Raw genomic sequence first — 12,048 nt, forward strand, 5'->3', positions numbered from 1 at the left:
CTCTTCTGAAACAGGCTTCTTTGTGAAGGGATGGATGAAAGCTGTTTTCTCCTCTGCTCAGATCTCTCCTTCCACACAAATTTTATTGAACACAAATTTAATGATTTTTTTAGATTTTTTGCATAGTTTGGCCACTATATGATTTCCACTTGAACTTCATTATTTTTTAATTCTGAAATGATTTTTTGTAATTCTTCAATTGTTGGTGGTTCTGAATCTGGTTTATTAGAATAATTTGGAGTGAATTCAAAATTTTCAACAATGACTTCACAATTCAAGAGTTTCTTAAAGAAATCTGAAAATATCTTGCAAATTTCTATATTTTTGTGAGCAATGTTCCAATTAGCATCTCGAAATTGAAGGGTAGGTTTTTATAGTTTTTGCTAGAAGCTTCTTCTGTTGTTTTTGGCAAACTCTTCATCAGTTTGGAAGAAAGTTTTGTTTTTGTATGCTTTCTTAGCCAATTTTTATATGCATATTTTTATATTCAAGTCACCACTCCACTGTTTTTATAAATGAGATATCGATTGCAAGCATTCATAAAAAAAACTGGTTCACTGTTCCACCATAACCTAAATTTTCGAATTTTAAAGCTTAGATCTGATGTACACAAACCAACAAAAGTTTCGCATAACCCTGATATGACATACAGGTGTGTTGCTATTGTGACTGTTTCTGTTCCGATCGGAAGGTCATATGTGACATTACTTGTAAACATACACAGAATTACCATAAGAGCTAATTACGGGTAGAAAGCTGCACTCGAATGGATTGCAGAATTTCAATTGAAAGTATAACACCAGTACGGGTGTATTAGAGACTTCTGTGAAACAGTAGAGTGACTATCTATAGTGCCACGAAGGACAGTCCCAATCAATGATTGGGTCCGAATCACCACGTTATGTGGCAATTAGGGAGGTTTCTCGACATTTGCACCTGAGTCCAAGTCACGTGGTGCAGAGATGGAATCAGTTCCACAGGTAATGTTGAGGAGTTAACGCTGCATATGGTACCCATGTTTGATAGGGGTGCAGGGCGATCTATATCTATGACTTCTGAATCAAAGGAACTATGGGCTTAGTACTCCAGGACGGAATCCGTCATTCTAAGACGCTAAAGGACGTCATGTATCGGACCAAACTATTTGGACACAATTGTGTGATGCGAACCTACATTCCCAATGGCCATACTGAACATCATGTCGTACATCACAGCACCATGAAGGGCACGGAATCATGCAAAACGGACGCCCCAGGATTGCCTCGAGTGTTGTTTATGAACGAAATCTGGATCTTTTTGCACCCTGACAACTGAAGACATCTCGGGAGACATCCTGGTAATATGAACGCTTCCAATGTTGTGTCCCATATATGCAGCAAAGCGGTGGAGGAGAGATGTGGTGGAGTGATGTCCAGGGGTGACATTGCATGGGGCCACCGGACACCTCTCGTTGTTGCTGAAAGCTGTCTCACTGCTCTATAGTACAGGGACGAGATTCTCCAACCCATAGTGGGACCGAATCGCCAACATATTGCTGACAATTTCAACTTGATGGACTGTAACTCGCGTGCTCATCGTGCTGTTTCCGTGAACATGCTCGTACAGCGTACTATGTTCAGCGGAAAGGAGTGGCCTGCTTGTTCCTCAGACATGACCCTAATGGAACAAGTGTGAGTTCGACTGCAAGGAGCCGGTTTTGAACGTCGACGATGGCCTCGTATTTCGCGCGGCTTATGCTGACTCGTCATTGAAGAGTGGGACAATTTTGAACACAGGTGGTTTGATGATATCATCCATAGTATGCCACAGTAGAAGTTATTAGGAGCCAGTTGGAAGTGTTTTAAAACGGTGTACGTATTCCAGTCCAATAGCCGTAATTCGAATTACTTACGAATGTGGTTTGATTCGTACAGGGCTTTCAAAGATGGAATACTGAAAATTTTAACCCCATCTCGCGGGTTATAACTAGGCTGGTGACCCTTATCAGGAGTGCTCTTACATGTATAATAGTGAAGAGAACTAATCCAGGTCAGTCAATAACTTTCCCGACTACTAACGGATTTTGCATTATGGAGACTCGAGTTTAAGCTTTAATTACAAGCGAAGCAATAGGCTCAACGCAAAATACACTAAAATTTTTGTTGTTTTATTCTGCGTTAGGTTATACGGAGTAATTTGGTTTGAAAGTTCAATACATATTTTCTATTTTTGATTTTAATGAGGATTGTCCGGTTTTCGGCGTCTTTGCTACGAAGTATATACCACGAAATGTTAATGAAATTTTAATAGCTTATAGGCATATACATTGGCAGTGGAAATGTCAAGTTACAGAAATTTTCAATCACCCACAGAAAAGTTCTTATGATTTTTCTGAAGCAACTTTTCCTCAGCCCGGATACACATATACCACCAGAAAGCGTGGATTTGTTTAAGGACTCTTTTGTAGTTTTAAGAAGCTACGAGCACTGTGATCGAACAGTGTGATTCGGATTTTATACAGAATAGCATTTAAAACTGGCTCTGTGCCTGTTGGACCGTGGGAATAACAGTGGTCGCCGTGATGGAATCAGGTGCTACGTTGCCAGTCACAGGCAAGCCATTTTCCAAAAACCTCGAGCTTCGCGTGCACGCTGTTAATCGCGAGGTCCAGCATTCACAGAACCTCTCTTAAATAGCACTCTTTATAAGACCCCTATCAGACGGTATGGTCACAGTGGTTGTAGCGTCTTACAACCACAACTGAGACTTTCAAAAGAAACCCACGCTTTCTGTTGTTTGTTTATTCTTGGCTGAGAAAAAGTTACTTTAGGAAAATCATAAGAACATTTTTGTGGGTGATTGAGAATTTCTATAACTTAAAATTTCCATTGCCAATATATGTGCCTATAAAGTATTAAAATCTCATTAACTTTTAAAGCTACATTGTTTTGAAGTGAGCACTTCGTAGCGAAGACGTCAAAACCGGTCAGTTCTTACTACAATCTAAAATAAAAAACATATATTGAACTGTAAAGCCAAATTGCTCAATATAACCTAAAGCACAGGAGGGAAAGCAGAAAGGTAGAAGGAGTATATAGAGAGCGATGTACTTGAGGACAGTGTTATGGAAATGGAAGAGGACGTAGATGAACAGATGAAGATGAAATGAGAGATATGATACTGCGTGAAGAATTTGACAGAGCGCTGAGAGACCTAAGTCGACACAAGGACCTGGGAGTGGACAATATTCCATTAGAACTACTGATAGCCTTAGGAGAGCCAGCTATGACAAAAATTTTCCATCTGGTGAGCAAGATATATGAGTCAAGCGTAATACCCTCAGACTTCAAGAAGAAAAGGAAGTTGTCAGGTGTCAAAATTACCGAACTATCAGTTTAGTAAGTCAGGGTTGCAAAATACAAAGACCAATTCTTTGCACACGAATGGAAAACTGGTAGAAGTCGATCTCGGGGAAGATCAGTTTGGATTCGGTAGAAATACAGGAACCCGCGAGGCAATACTGACCTTACGACATATCTTGGAAGATAGATGAAGAGAAGGCAATCCCACTTTCCTAGCATTTGTAGACGTAGAAAAAGCTTTTGACAATGTTGACTGGAATACTCTGTTTCAAATTATGAAGGCGGCAAGGGTAAAATACAGGGAGCGAAAGGCTATTTACAATTTGTACAGGAACCAAATGGCAGTTATAAAAATCGAGGGGCATGAAAGGGAAGCAGTGGTTGGGAAGGGAGTGAGTCAGAGTTGTAACTCATCCCCGATGTCATTCAATCTGTATATTGAGCAAGCAGTAAAGGAAACAAAAGAAAAATTTGGAGTAGGAACTAAAATCCATGGATAAAAATAAAATCTTTGAGGTTTGCTGACGATATTGTACTTCTGAAACACATAGCACAACCCCGAAGAGTAGTTGAAAGGAGTGGACTGTGTATTGAAAGGAGGATATAAGATGAAGATCAACAACAGCAAAATGAGGGTAATGGCATGTAAACGAATTAAATCAGGTGATGCTGTGGGAATCAGATTAAGACACTTAAAGTAGTAGATGAGTTTTGCTATTTGGGAAACAAAATAACTGATGATGGTCGAAATAGAGAGGGCATAAAATGTAGACTGGCTATGGCAAGGAAGCGTTCTTGAAGAAGAGAAATTTGTTAACATCGAGTATAGATTTAAGGGTCAGGAAGTCGTTTCTGAAAGTATTTGTACGGAGTGTAGTCATGTATGGAAGTGAAACATGGACGATAAATAGTTTAGACAAGAAGAGAACAGAAGCTTTCGAAATGTGGTGCTACATAAGAATGCTGAAACTTAGACGGCTAGGTCACGTACCTAATGAGGAGGTACTGAACAAAATTGGGGAGAAGAGGAATTTGTGGCACCACTTGCTTAGAAGAAGGGATCGGTTGTTAGGACACGTTCTGAGGCATCAAAAGATCACGAATTTAATGTTGAAGAGAAGCGTGGAGGGTAAAAAAATTATAGAGGGAGACCAAGAGATGGAGAGACTAAGCGCCTGCCGCTGTGGCCAAGCGGTTCTAGGCGCTTCAGTCTGGAACCGCGCGACAGCTACGGTCACAGGTTCGAATCCTGCCTCGGGATTGGATGTGTGTGATGTCCTTACGTTAGTTAAGTTTAAGTAGTTCGAAGTTCCAGGGGACTGATGACCTCAGATGTTAAGTCCCATAGTGCTCAGAGCCATTTGAACCATTTGATAAATCAATTATTCAAAATGACAGTCACAATCGCATTATTTATTTTGTCGCCAACCGGTTTCAACCAGCGATAGGGTCATCTTCAGGGCAATTTACACCATTTGGTCGCTCGCTGGAGTTGGTCGCTCGCTGGAGTCGTCACCCTGCCTGTGCAATAATGCAATTGTGACTGTCATTTCGAATAATTGATTATAAGTAAACCAATCGCTGTTATCTCCGCACAACAATGTTGTCTAAAAATTTATCCATTTGATACACTAAGCTGATTCAGAAGTATGTAGGTTGCTGTAGTTACTCGGAGGTGAAGAAGGCTGCATAGGATAGCGTAGCACGGAGAGCTGCATCAAACCATTCTCTGGACAGAAGACCACAACAACACAACTTAAAGTATATATATATATATGTGTGTGTGTGTTGATGTAACTCATTGTGCGTAAGGCGTATTGGTTCGCTTGTGATTAAAGCTCAGGATCGAGCCTTCAGAACAAAAAAATCCGATAATAAATTTGCAGAACAGTACGTAGTGTTATTCACCTTGCATGCTGCACATCGCCAAGAGATTATAGGTTACGGTGCGACTCCGTAAGAAGCCACGCTTCCTCCGAGCCACGGACAAAATGAACGTTTCATACCTTCAAATTTCCAATAAGCTTGACAAATCTCTGTACGCTACACCTGATACAGCAAGCCTGTTTATTCAGCATTTGTCTACGGCAGGTTGGTGCAGACTCGCAACTGACGAGGTGGCAACACTTACACCCAGAGGCGGGAGGGCCCGGCGTAGTCGATGCGGCTGAGGCGGTCTTCCACCATGACCAGCCCCGCCGATCCGACGTCGACTAGCCCTCTCTCCAGCATACCCACCAGTCCATCGACTATGTTGTTTTCACTCTGCCGCTTGTATCCGAAAGACGCCGTCGCGTACAGAACTGTACTGTAAAAAGAAAGCGGTTTATGTTATATGAAATTGTTGACAACTATATCTTAAGAAGCCTGAAAGCTAGTTACCAGACGTACGTGAAATTTAATTTTTGTGACAGAATGTTTGTCAGTCCCCAACCAAAACGTGCCATTGTGTCTACATATTTCTCTTCGACGTCGCTGAGGCGCTGTCCAAGATTATCGAGAGGTAGGTCAGTTACCTGAAATATTTACGAAAATTGTATCACTTGGTTTTTGTAACAACACCACGCTTCTTTTCTTGCGTCATAAAATACAGGGCGTCCATAATTAAAGTTCCAGTTTCAAACAGCTGTTCAACTAAATACCTAGGAATTACAATTATTAACAATTTAAATTGGTAGGAACACACAGGAAATGTTGTGGGCAAGGCTGATCAAAGACTGAAGGAAAGAAAAGGTGACAATAGTGGGAAGGGTATCCTGGTGTGCGGACGTAGCTGCGTAATGTCTGATGATGTTAATATTTTTGTGAGTGCTAAAAATGTGTAAAGTCAAGTGAAAGTTGGTGTGACAGCAGCATTCATGTCGCAAAGTCGTTCCCGAAAATTGTGAGTTCTGGAAAGCAAGATTATGCAACATTAATTTATAGCCAACGCTACATGAAGAATAATGGTTACCGCGTGCAATGTGCTTATACTAAATTACACAAATGAAGAGTTAGCCAGATATCATTCTGCAAGTTTCAACTATAGCTATCACAAGAGCTAATAAAAATAAGGCAAGAGCTTGTGTTAAATGTAAGTGGGTAGTGTTGTGGGTTGGCAGGAGAGCCAACACCTTAATAATAGAGGAAGCCGAAAGGCACCCGTTTTAGCTCACGCAGGCTGGCGTGAGGTTTGGAACAGGACAAGGAAATTAGAATTTAGAAAAACGGACGTAGCTGGTGGAATACTTAACTTTAATCCGTTAAAGGTGAACGTCAGTCTGACGGTACATGATTAACAAGATCAATAGCAACTGATAATGGCGCCTTGCTAGGTCGTAGCAAATGACGTAGCTGAAGGCTATGCTAACTATCGTCTCGGCAAATGAGAGCGTATTTTGTCAGTGAACCATCGCTAGTAAAGTCGGTTGTACAACTGGGGTCGAGTGCTAGGAAGTCTCCCTAGACCTGCGGTGTGGCGGCGCTCGGTCTGCAATCACTGATAGTGGTGACACGCCGGTCCGACGTATACTAACGGACCGCGGCCGATTTAAAGGCTACCACCTAGCAAGTGTGGTGTCTGGCGGTGACACCACAGGTAGAACTGTACTGAATATCACAGTCCAAAATTCACACAACCAGTGTGAAACAGATTCTGTTACTTAACATTTTTTCTTAAATTCATTCTCTCAAGATCTTAAACAAATTCCTGTTTAAGTATCATTGTTTCTTTTAGATAATCTTCTGTAAAGCACAACAATCAAAACATATTATTATTATTTAAATATCACGACAATGGAAGAATGACGTAATTTCACCTAAAGGGTTTTTTCCCTGTAATAGACAGCTCTAAATCTGAAACTTCCTGGCACACAGTTTTAATGTGCCAGGAGGTTTCATATCAGCGCACACTCCGCCGCAGAGTGAAAATTTCACTTTGGAAGCTCTAAATCTATTTGTATCTCTATGAAGCATACTGATTGCATTGCTAGCTTATATTAATCTAGAGATTAACTTCACAATTTTGACAGTTACTTAATTTTCATTCCCTCTTAATTTACATTTTGAACATGGTAGCCATTGAGCTACATCTTAATCTCACAACTTGCTTGATTGCAAGCAGAAGATTCAAACATAATTTCAACAAAATAACTGCATTTCAGTAACAGTGAAACTGATTATGAAATAGTAACGTTAAATTGCTCCTTCAGAGTTGGCGCCGAAAATTTTCGAAGAATTAATATCTTTTACAGGCGGACTGTCGTACAGTAAGATTACGCCAGTCTACAGTCCATTCGCTGCTTTGGTGAGGATAACATCTACATCTACTTGATTACTCTGTAATTCACAATTAAATGCCGGGTAGAGGGTTCATCGAACCACCTTCAAGCTACTTCTCTACCGTTCCACTCTCGAACAACGCGTGGGAATAAGGAGCACTTAAAACTTTCCGTGCGAGCTCTGATTTCACTTATTTTATTATGATGATCATTTCTCCATAGGTAGGAGGGCGCCAAAAACATATTTTCACACTCTGAGCAGAAGGTTGGTGATGTAAATTTCATGAGAAGGGCCTGCCGCAGCGGAAAACGCCTTTGTTTTAATGATTGCCACTCCAATTCACGTTTCATGTCTGTGACACTATCTCCGCTATTTCGCGATAGTACAAAACGAGCGGCCCTTCTGTGAACGTTTTCGGTGTCCTACGTCAATCCTATCTGGTGCGGATCCCACACTGCACAGCAGTACTCCAGAAGAGGGCGGACAAGCGTAGTTTAGGTGGTCTCTTTAGTAGACCTGTTACATTTTCTAAATGTTCTGTCAACAAATCGCAGTCTTTGATTTGCTTTCCCCACAACATTATCTATGTGAGCGTGCCAATTGAAGTTATTCGCAACTGTAATCCCTAAGTTTTTACTGAGTTTACAGCCTTTAGATTTGAGTGATTTATCGTGTAACTGAAATTTAACGCCTTCTTTTTAATACTCATGTGGATGACTTCATACTTTTTATGATTTAGAGTCAACTTTTCGCACCGTGCAGACATCTTATCTAATTCATTTTACAATTGGTTTTGATATTCTGGTGATTTTACTAGACAATAAATGACAGCATCATCTGCAAACAATCTAATAGATCTGCGTCCAGGAACAGCAGAGGGCCTATAACACTTCCTTGGGGAACGCCAGATACTACTTCTGTTTTACTCGTTGACTTTCCATCAATTATTACGAACTAGACCTTTCTGAAAAGAAATCACGAATCCAGTCACTGAGGCGAACTCCGTAGGCTCGCAATTTAATTAGAAGTCGCTTGTGAGGAACGGTGTCAAAAGCCTCCTGGAAATCTAAAAATGAAGAATCAATTTTACGTCACCTATCGATAGCACTCATTACTTCGTGAGAGTAAAGAGCTAGCTGCGTTCCACAAGAACGATATTTTCTGAATCCGTGTTGGCTATTAGTCAAAAAATCGTTTTCTCGATCATATTATATGTTCCAAAATTCTACTGCAATTCGACGTTAGTGATATGGGTCTGAAATTCAACGGATTGCTCCTATTTCCTTTCTTGGGTATTGGTGTGACTTATGCAACTCTACAGTCTTTGGGTACGAGTCTTTCTACAGGCGAACGGTTGCATATGACTGCTGTGCATGGATGTATTCTATCAGCATATTCCGAAAGGAACCTGTCTGCTATAAAATCTGGACTGGAAGCCTTTCTTAAGTGTTTTAAACTGATTCACTACAACTAGGTCATCTACTTTTAAGTTATTCATGTTGAAAATTGTCCTTGATTCGAATTTTGAAGTATTTACTTCGGGCAACGAGACCTGTGTGGAGGGGACTGGGTGGTTTTTAGGTTTAGAGAGTCTCGGTAAAGTACAGAAAGGGCTTTAATTTCAAAGGGTGCAGGCCGAATACAGGGAGAGGGTAGACATGGAAACAAACCGTATTGTAGTTCTAAGTTGTCGCAGATGTGCTGGAAAAGTAACAGCGCTTCAAATGCTGATATAAAGCACTGAATCTCAAATCGTTATGGGCATGGAATGCTGGCTAAAGCAGGAAATAGGTTCAGCTGAAATCTTTACAAAGAAACTAACTGCGTTCAGAAAGGATAGATTAAATACAGTTGATGGCGAAGGGTTTATTGTTATGAGAAATAGTTTACCTTGTACAGAAATTGAAGTAGATAGTTCCTGTGAGCTAGTATGAGAAGAGGTTATACTTGACAACCGGAATCAATTAATAATTGGTTACCTTTACCGACCCTCCGACTCAGATGATATAGTTACTGAACAGTTCGAAGAAAATATGAGTGGCTTTTCAAATAGGTGCCTCACTCATGCAATTATAATTGGTGGTGACTTCAATCTACCCTTGCTATGGTGGCGAAAATACATGTTTGAAGTCGGTGGCAGGCATTAAACATCGTCCGAAATCGTACTGAATGCCTTCTCAGAAATTTATTTTGAACATCTACTTCAGGAGTATCATGACAGATACAAGCAACATCCAAATCCACCAGAAATAAATGCAAAATATATCTATTTAAAAAAAAGCAGATAAAAATTCGCTTGACACCTTCCTAAGAGGGAGTCTCTACTCCTTCCAATCTGAGTATGTAATCGCAGACCAGATGAGGTTTATATTCGGAGAAGTAGTATCGACGGCAGTTGAGAGATATGTACCAAATAAATTAATAAGAGGCGTTAACGATTCCGCACGGTACACAAAAAAATATCATTTACAAGAACTCAAAAGCTCCAAGACTGGCTAAGTTTCACAGAAGCTCGAAATTTAGCATGAAATTCAGTGCGATAAGCTTTCAACAGTTTCGACAACGAAATTCTCTCTCGAAATATGGTAGAAAACCAGAAGGGATTTCGGTCGTATGTAAAATACATCAGTGGAAAATGGAATCAATACCTTCACAGCGCGATAACAATGGTGACGTTATTGATGACAGCACCACTAAAGCAAAGTTACTAAACACGGTTTTCCGAAATTTCCTTCCTGCGTGTAGTGGACTCCTGATCTATGGCGCAAGGAGCCCAGGTGACAAATGGCTCAATAAACAATTCCAGTGAGACAGACAACAGCGGTAGCGGTAGCAAATCAAACGATAGCGGCCTAACAGAAGGCAGACAAACAGAGAAAAAGAAGTAGGTGTTTAGTTACTGCATTGCCACAAAAACATATGTATAGTAGACAACAATAATAGACTGGTCGAGAAATACAGAAATAGAGGACCCCACACGCTGCTGTGTACTGTAACTTAACTTAGTTGCAGGATCACGCCATCTCAGGACGAGAGACTCAAAGTATTGCTAAGGTTCCCACCCTGAGAAACGGGTAGCAATAGATGGGGCAGTGGCTGCTCAGAAGCGAGAGGCTCATTGTCGTTCTGAGGTACTTCAGTGCTAGCATTCTATAAGTCTAAACCCTTTCCGTTTCCTGTTTTTCTATCTTCTTAATACACAAATTGTTTATTTTAAGCTTTTCTGATTCGTAATTAATTTTAAGTTTAAAAATATTTGAAGCTGCAATATTGTTTAACTTTGTTAAAATCAGGTTTGACTCCGTGAGGAAGCAGCTGTGCCCAGCGACTGTATTTACTTTAGGTAGTAAAGGGTACAGCAATCAATGGCAAATAATGTTTATTTTATAGAATTTAGGTCATTTTGTGGCCATCTCCAATGCAGTAAATGTTAAGTTAAAACATTGAAACTACTTATATATAAATACGAGGGTGCTTTGATAAGAACAGTAAATTGCTATGAAAGAATGGAACATTTCTGTTGCACCTTGATGGTTGGTAAGTTTGATTACTCCAAGGATCGTACAAAGAATTTCAACAGTGTACATAGTACAATACATTCCTGACAGATGCCTGAATTGGTCAATGTGTTGACTGCGGCTGAAAATGGAGAAAACCGAGTTTCGTGCTGTCATTAAACATTTTCATTTGGAGGTTGGACTGCCACTAAAATCAAAACGGAATTGGGTGAAGTTCATGTAGACTCTTCGCCATCATTGAAGACCATTTATTTATGGATAAATGAATTTAAAAGTGGTCGGACAAGCACCGAAGACCAAGCGCGCTCCGGCCGTCCAATTGAGGCCACCACAAAGGAAACCATTGACAAAATCCATGATATGGTAATGCGAGACCGCCAGAAAAAATTTGAGAGATTGCTGAGACTGTGGGCATTTCAAGTGAGCGAGTGCACAGTATCCTGCACGGAGAATTGGCTATGAATGAGCTATGTGCGAAGTGGGTGCCGCGATCGCTCACAGTCTACCGAAAGTGTATCCGGCACAACACGTTTAATAGCAGTCCGCAAGACTTTTTGCGCCAATTTGTGACTGTTGGTGAAACCTGGACCCATCATTATTCACCAGAGTCAAAACGGCAGTCAGAACAATGGATAAAGGCTGGTAAAAGTGCACCGAAGAAGACGAAGACCATTTATCAGCTGGGAACGTGATGGACACTGTTTTTTGGGATTCCCAAAGAATAATCCTCACAGATTACTTGGAAAATGGAGGAACCATAACTAGATCCTATCAGTCTTCATTGTTGGATCGTCTGAAATTTGCGTTGCCTAAAAAAGACATGGTCTGGTACACAAAAATGTGCTCTTTCACCAGGATAATACACCATCGCACACACCAGCGATAACTATGGCGAAACTGTATAAATTAGGCTTTCGATTGGTTCCTCA

The 12,048-nt window shown here is 40.6% G+C and overlaps 1 protein-coding gene across 1 annotated transcript in view; it reads right to left on the bottom strand.

The window, feature by feature from the left end:
* LOC124788772 (glutamate receptor ionotropic, delta-2-like) overlaps positions 1-12,048 on the bottom strand; it is an 82,434-nt gene that overhangs the window by 25,908 nt on the left and 44,478 nt on the right. Inside the window, exons 4-5 of the mRNA XM_047256055.1 lie at positions 5,733-5,857; positions 5,473-5,649 (exon numbers count right to left, since the gene is read on the bottom strand). Coding sequence (XP_047112011.1) covers positions 5,473-5,649; positions 5,733-5,857 — 302 coding nt within the window. The remainder of the gene's footprint in view (positions 1-5,472; positions 5,650-5,732; positions 5,858-12,048) is intronic.

The sequence above is a fragment of the Schistocerca piceifrons genome, chromosome 3, assembly GCF_021461385.2.
Source record: "Schistocerca piceifrons isolate TAMUIC-IGC-003096 chromosome 3, iqSchPice1.1, whole genome shotgun sequence".
Lineage (NCBI taxonomy): Eukaryota > Metazoa > Arthropoda > Insecta > Orthoptera > Acrididae > Schistocerca > Schistocerca piceifrons.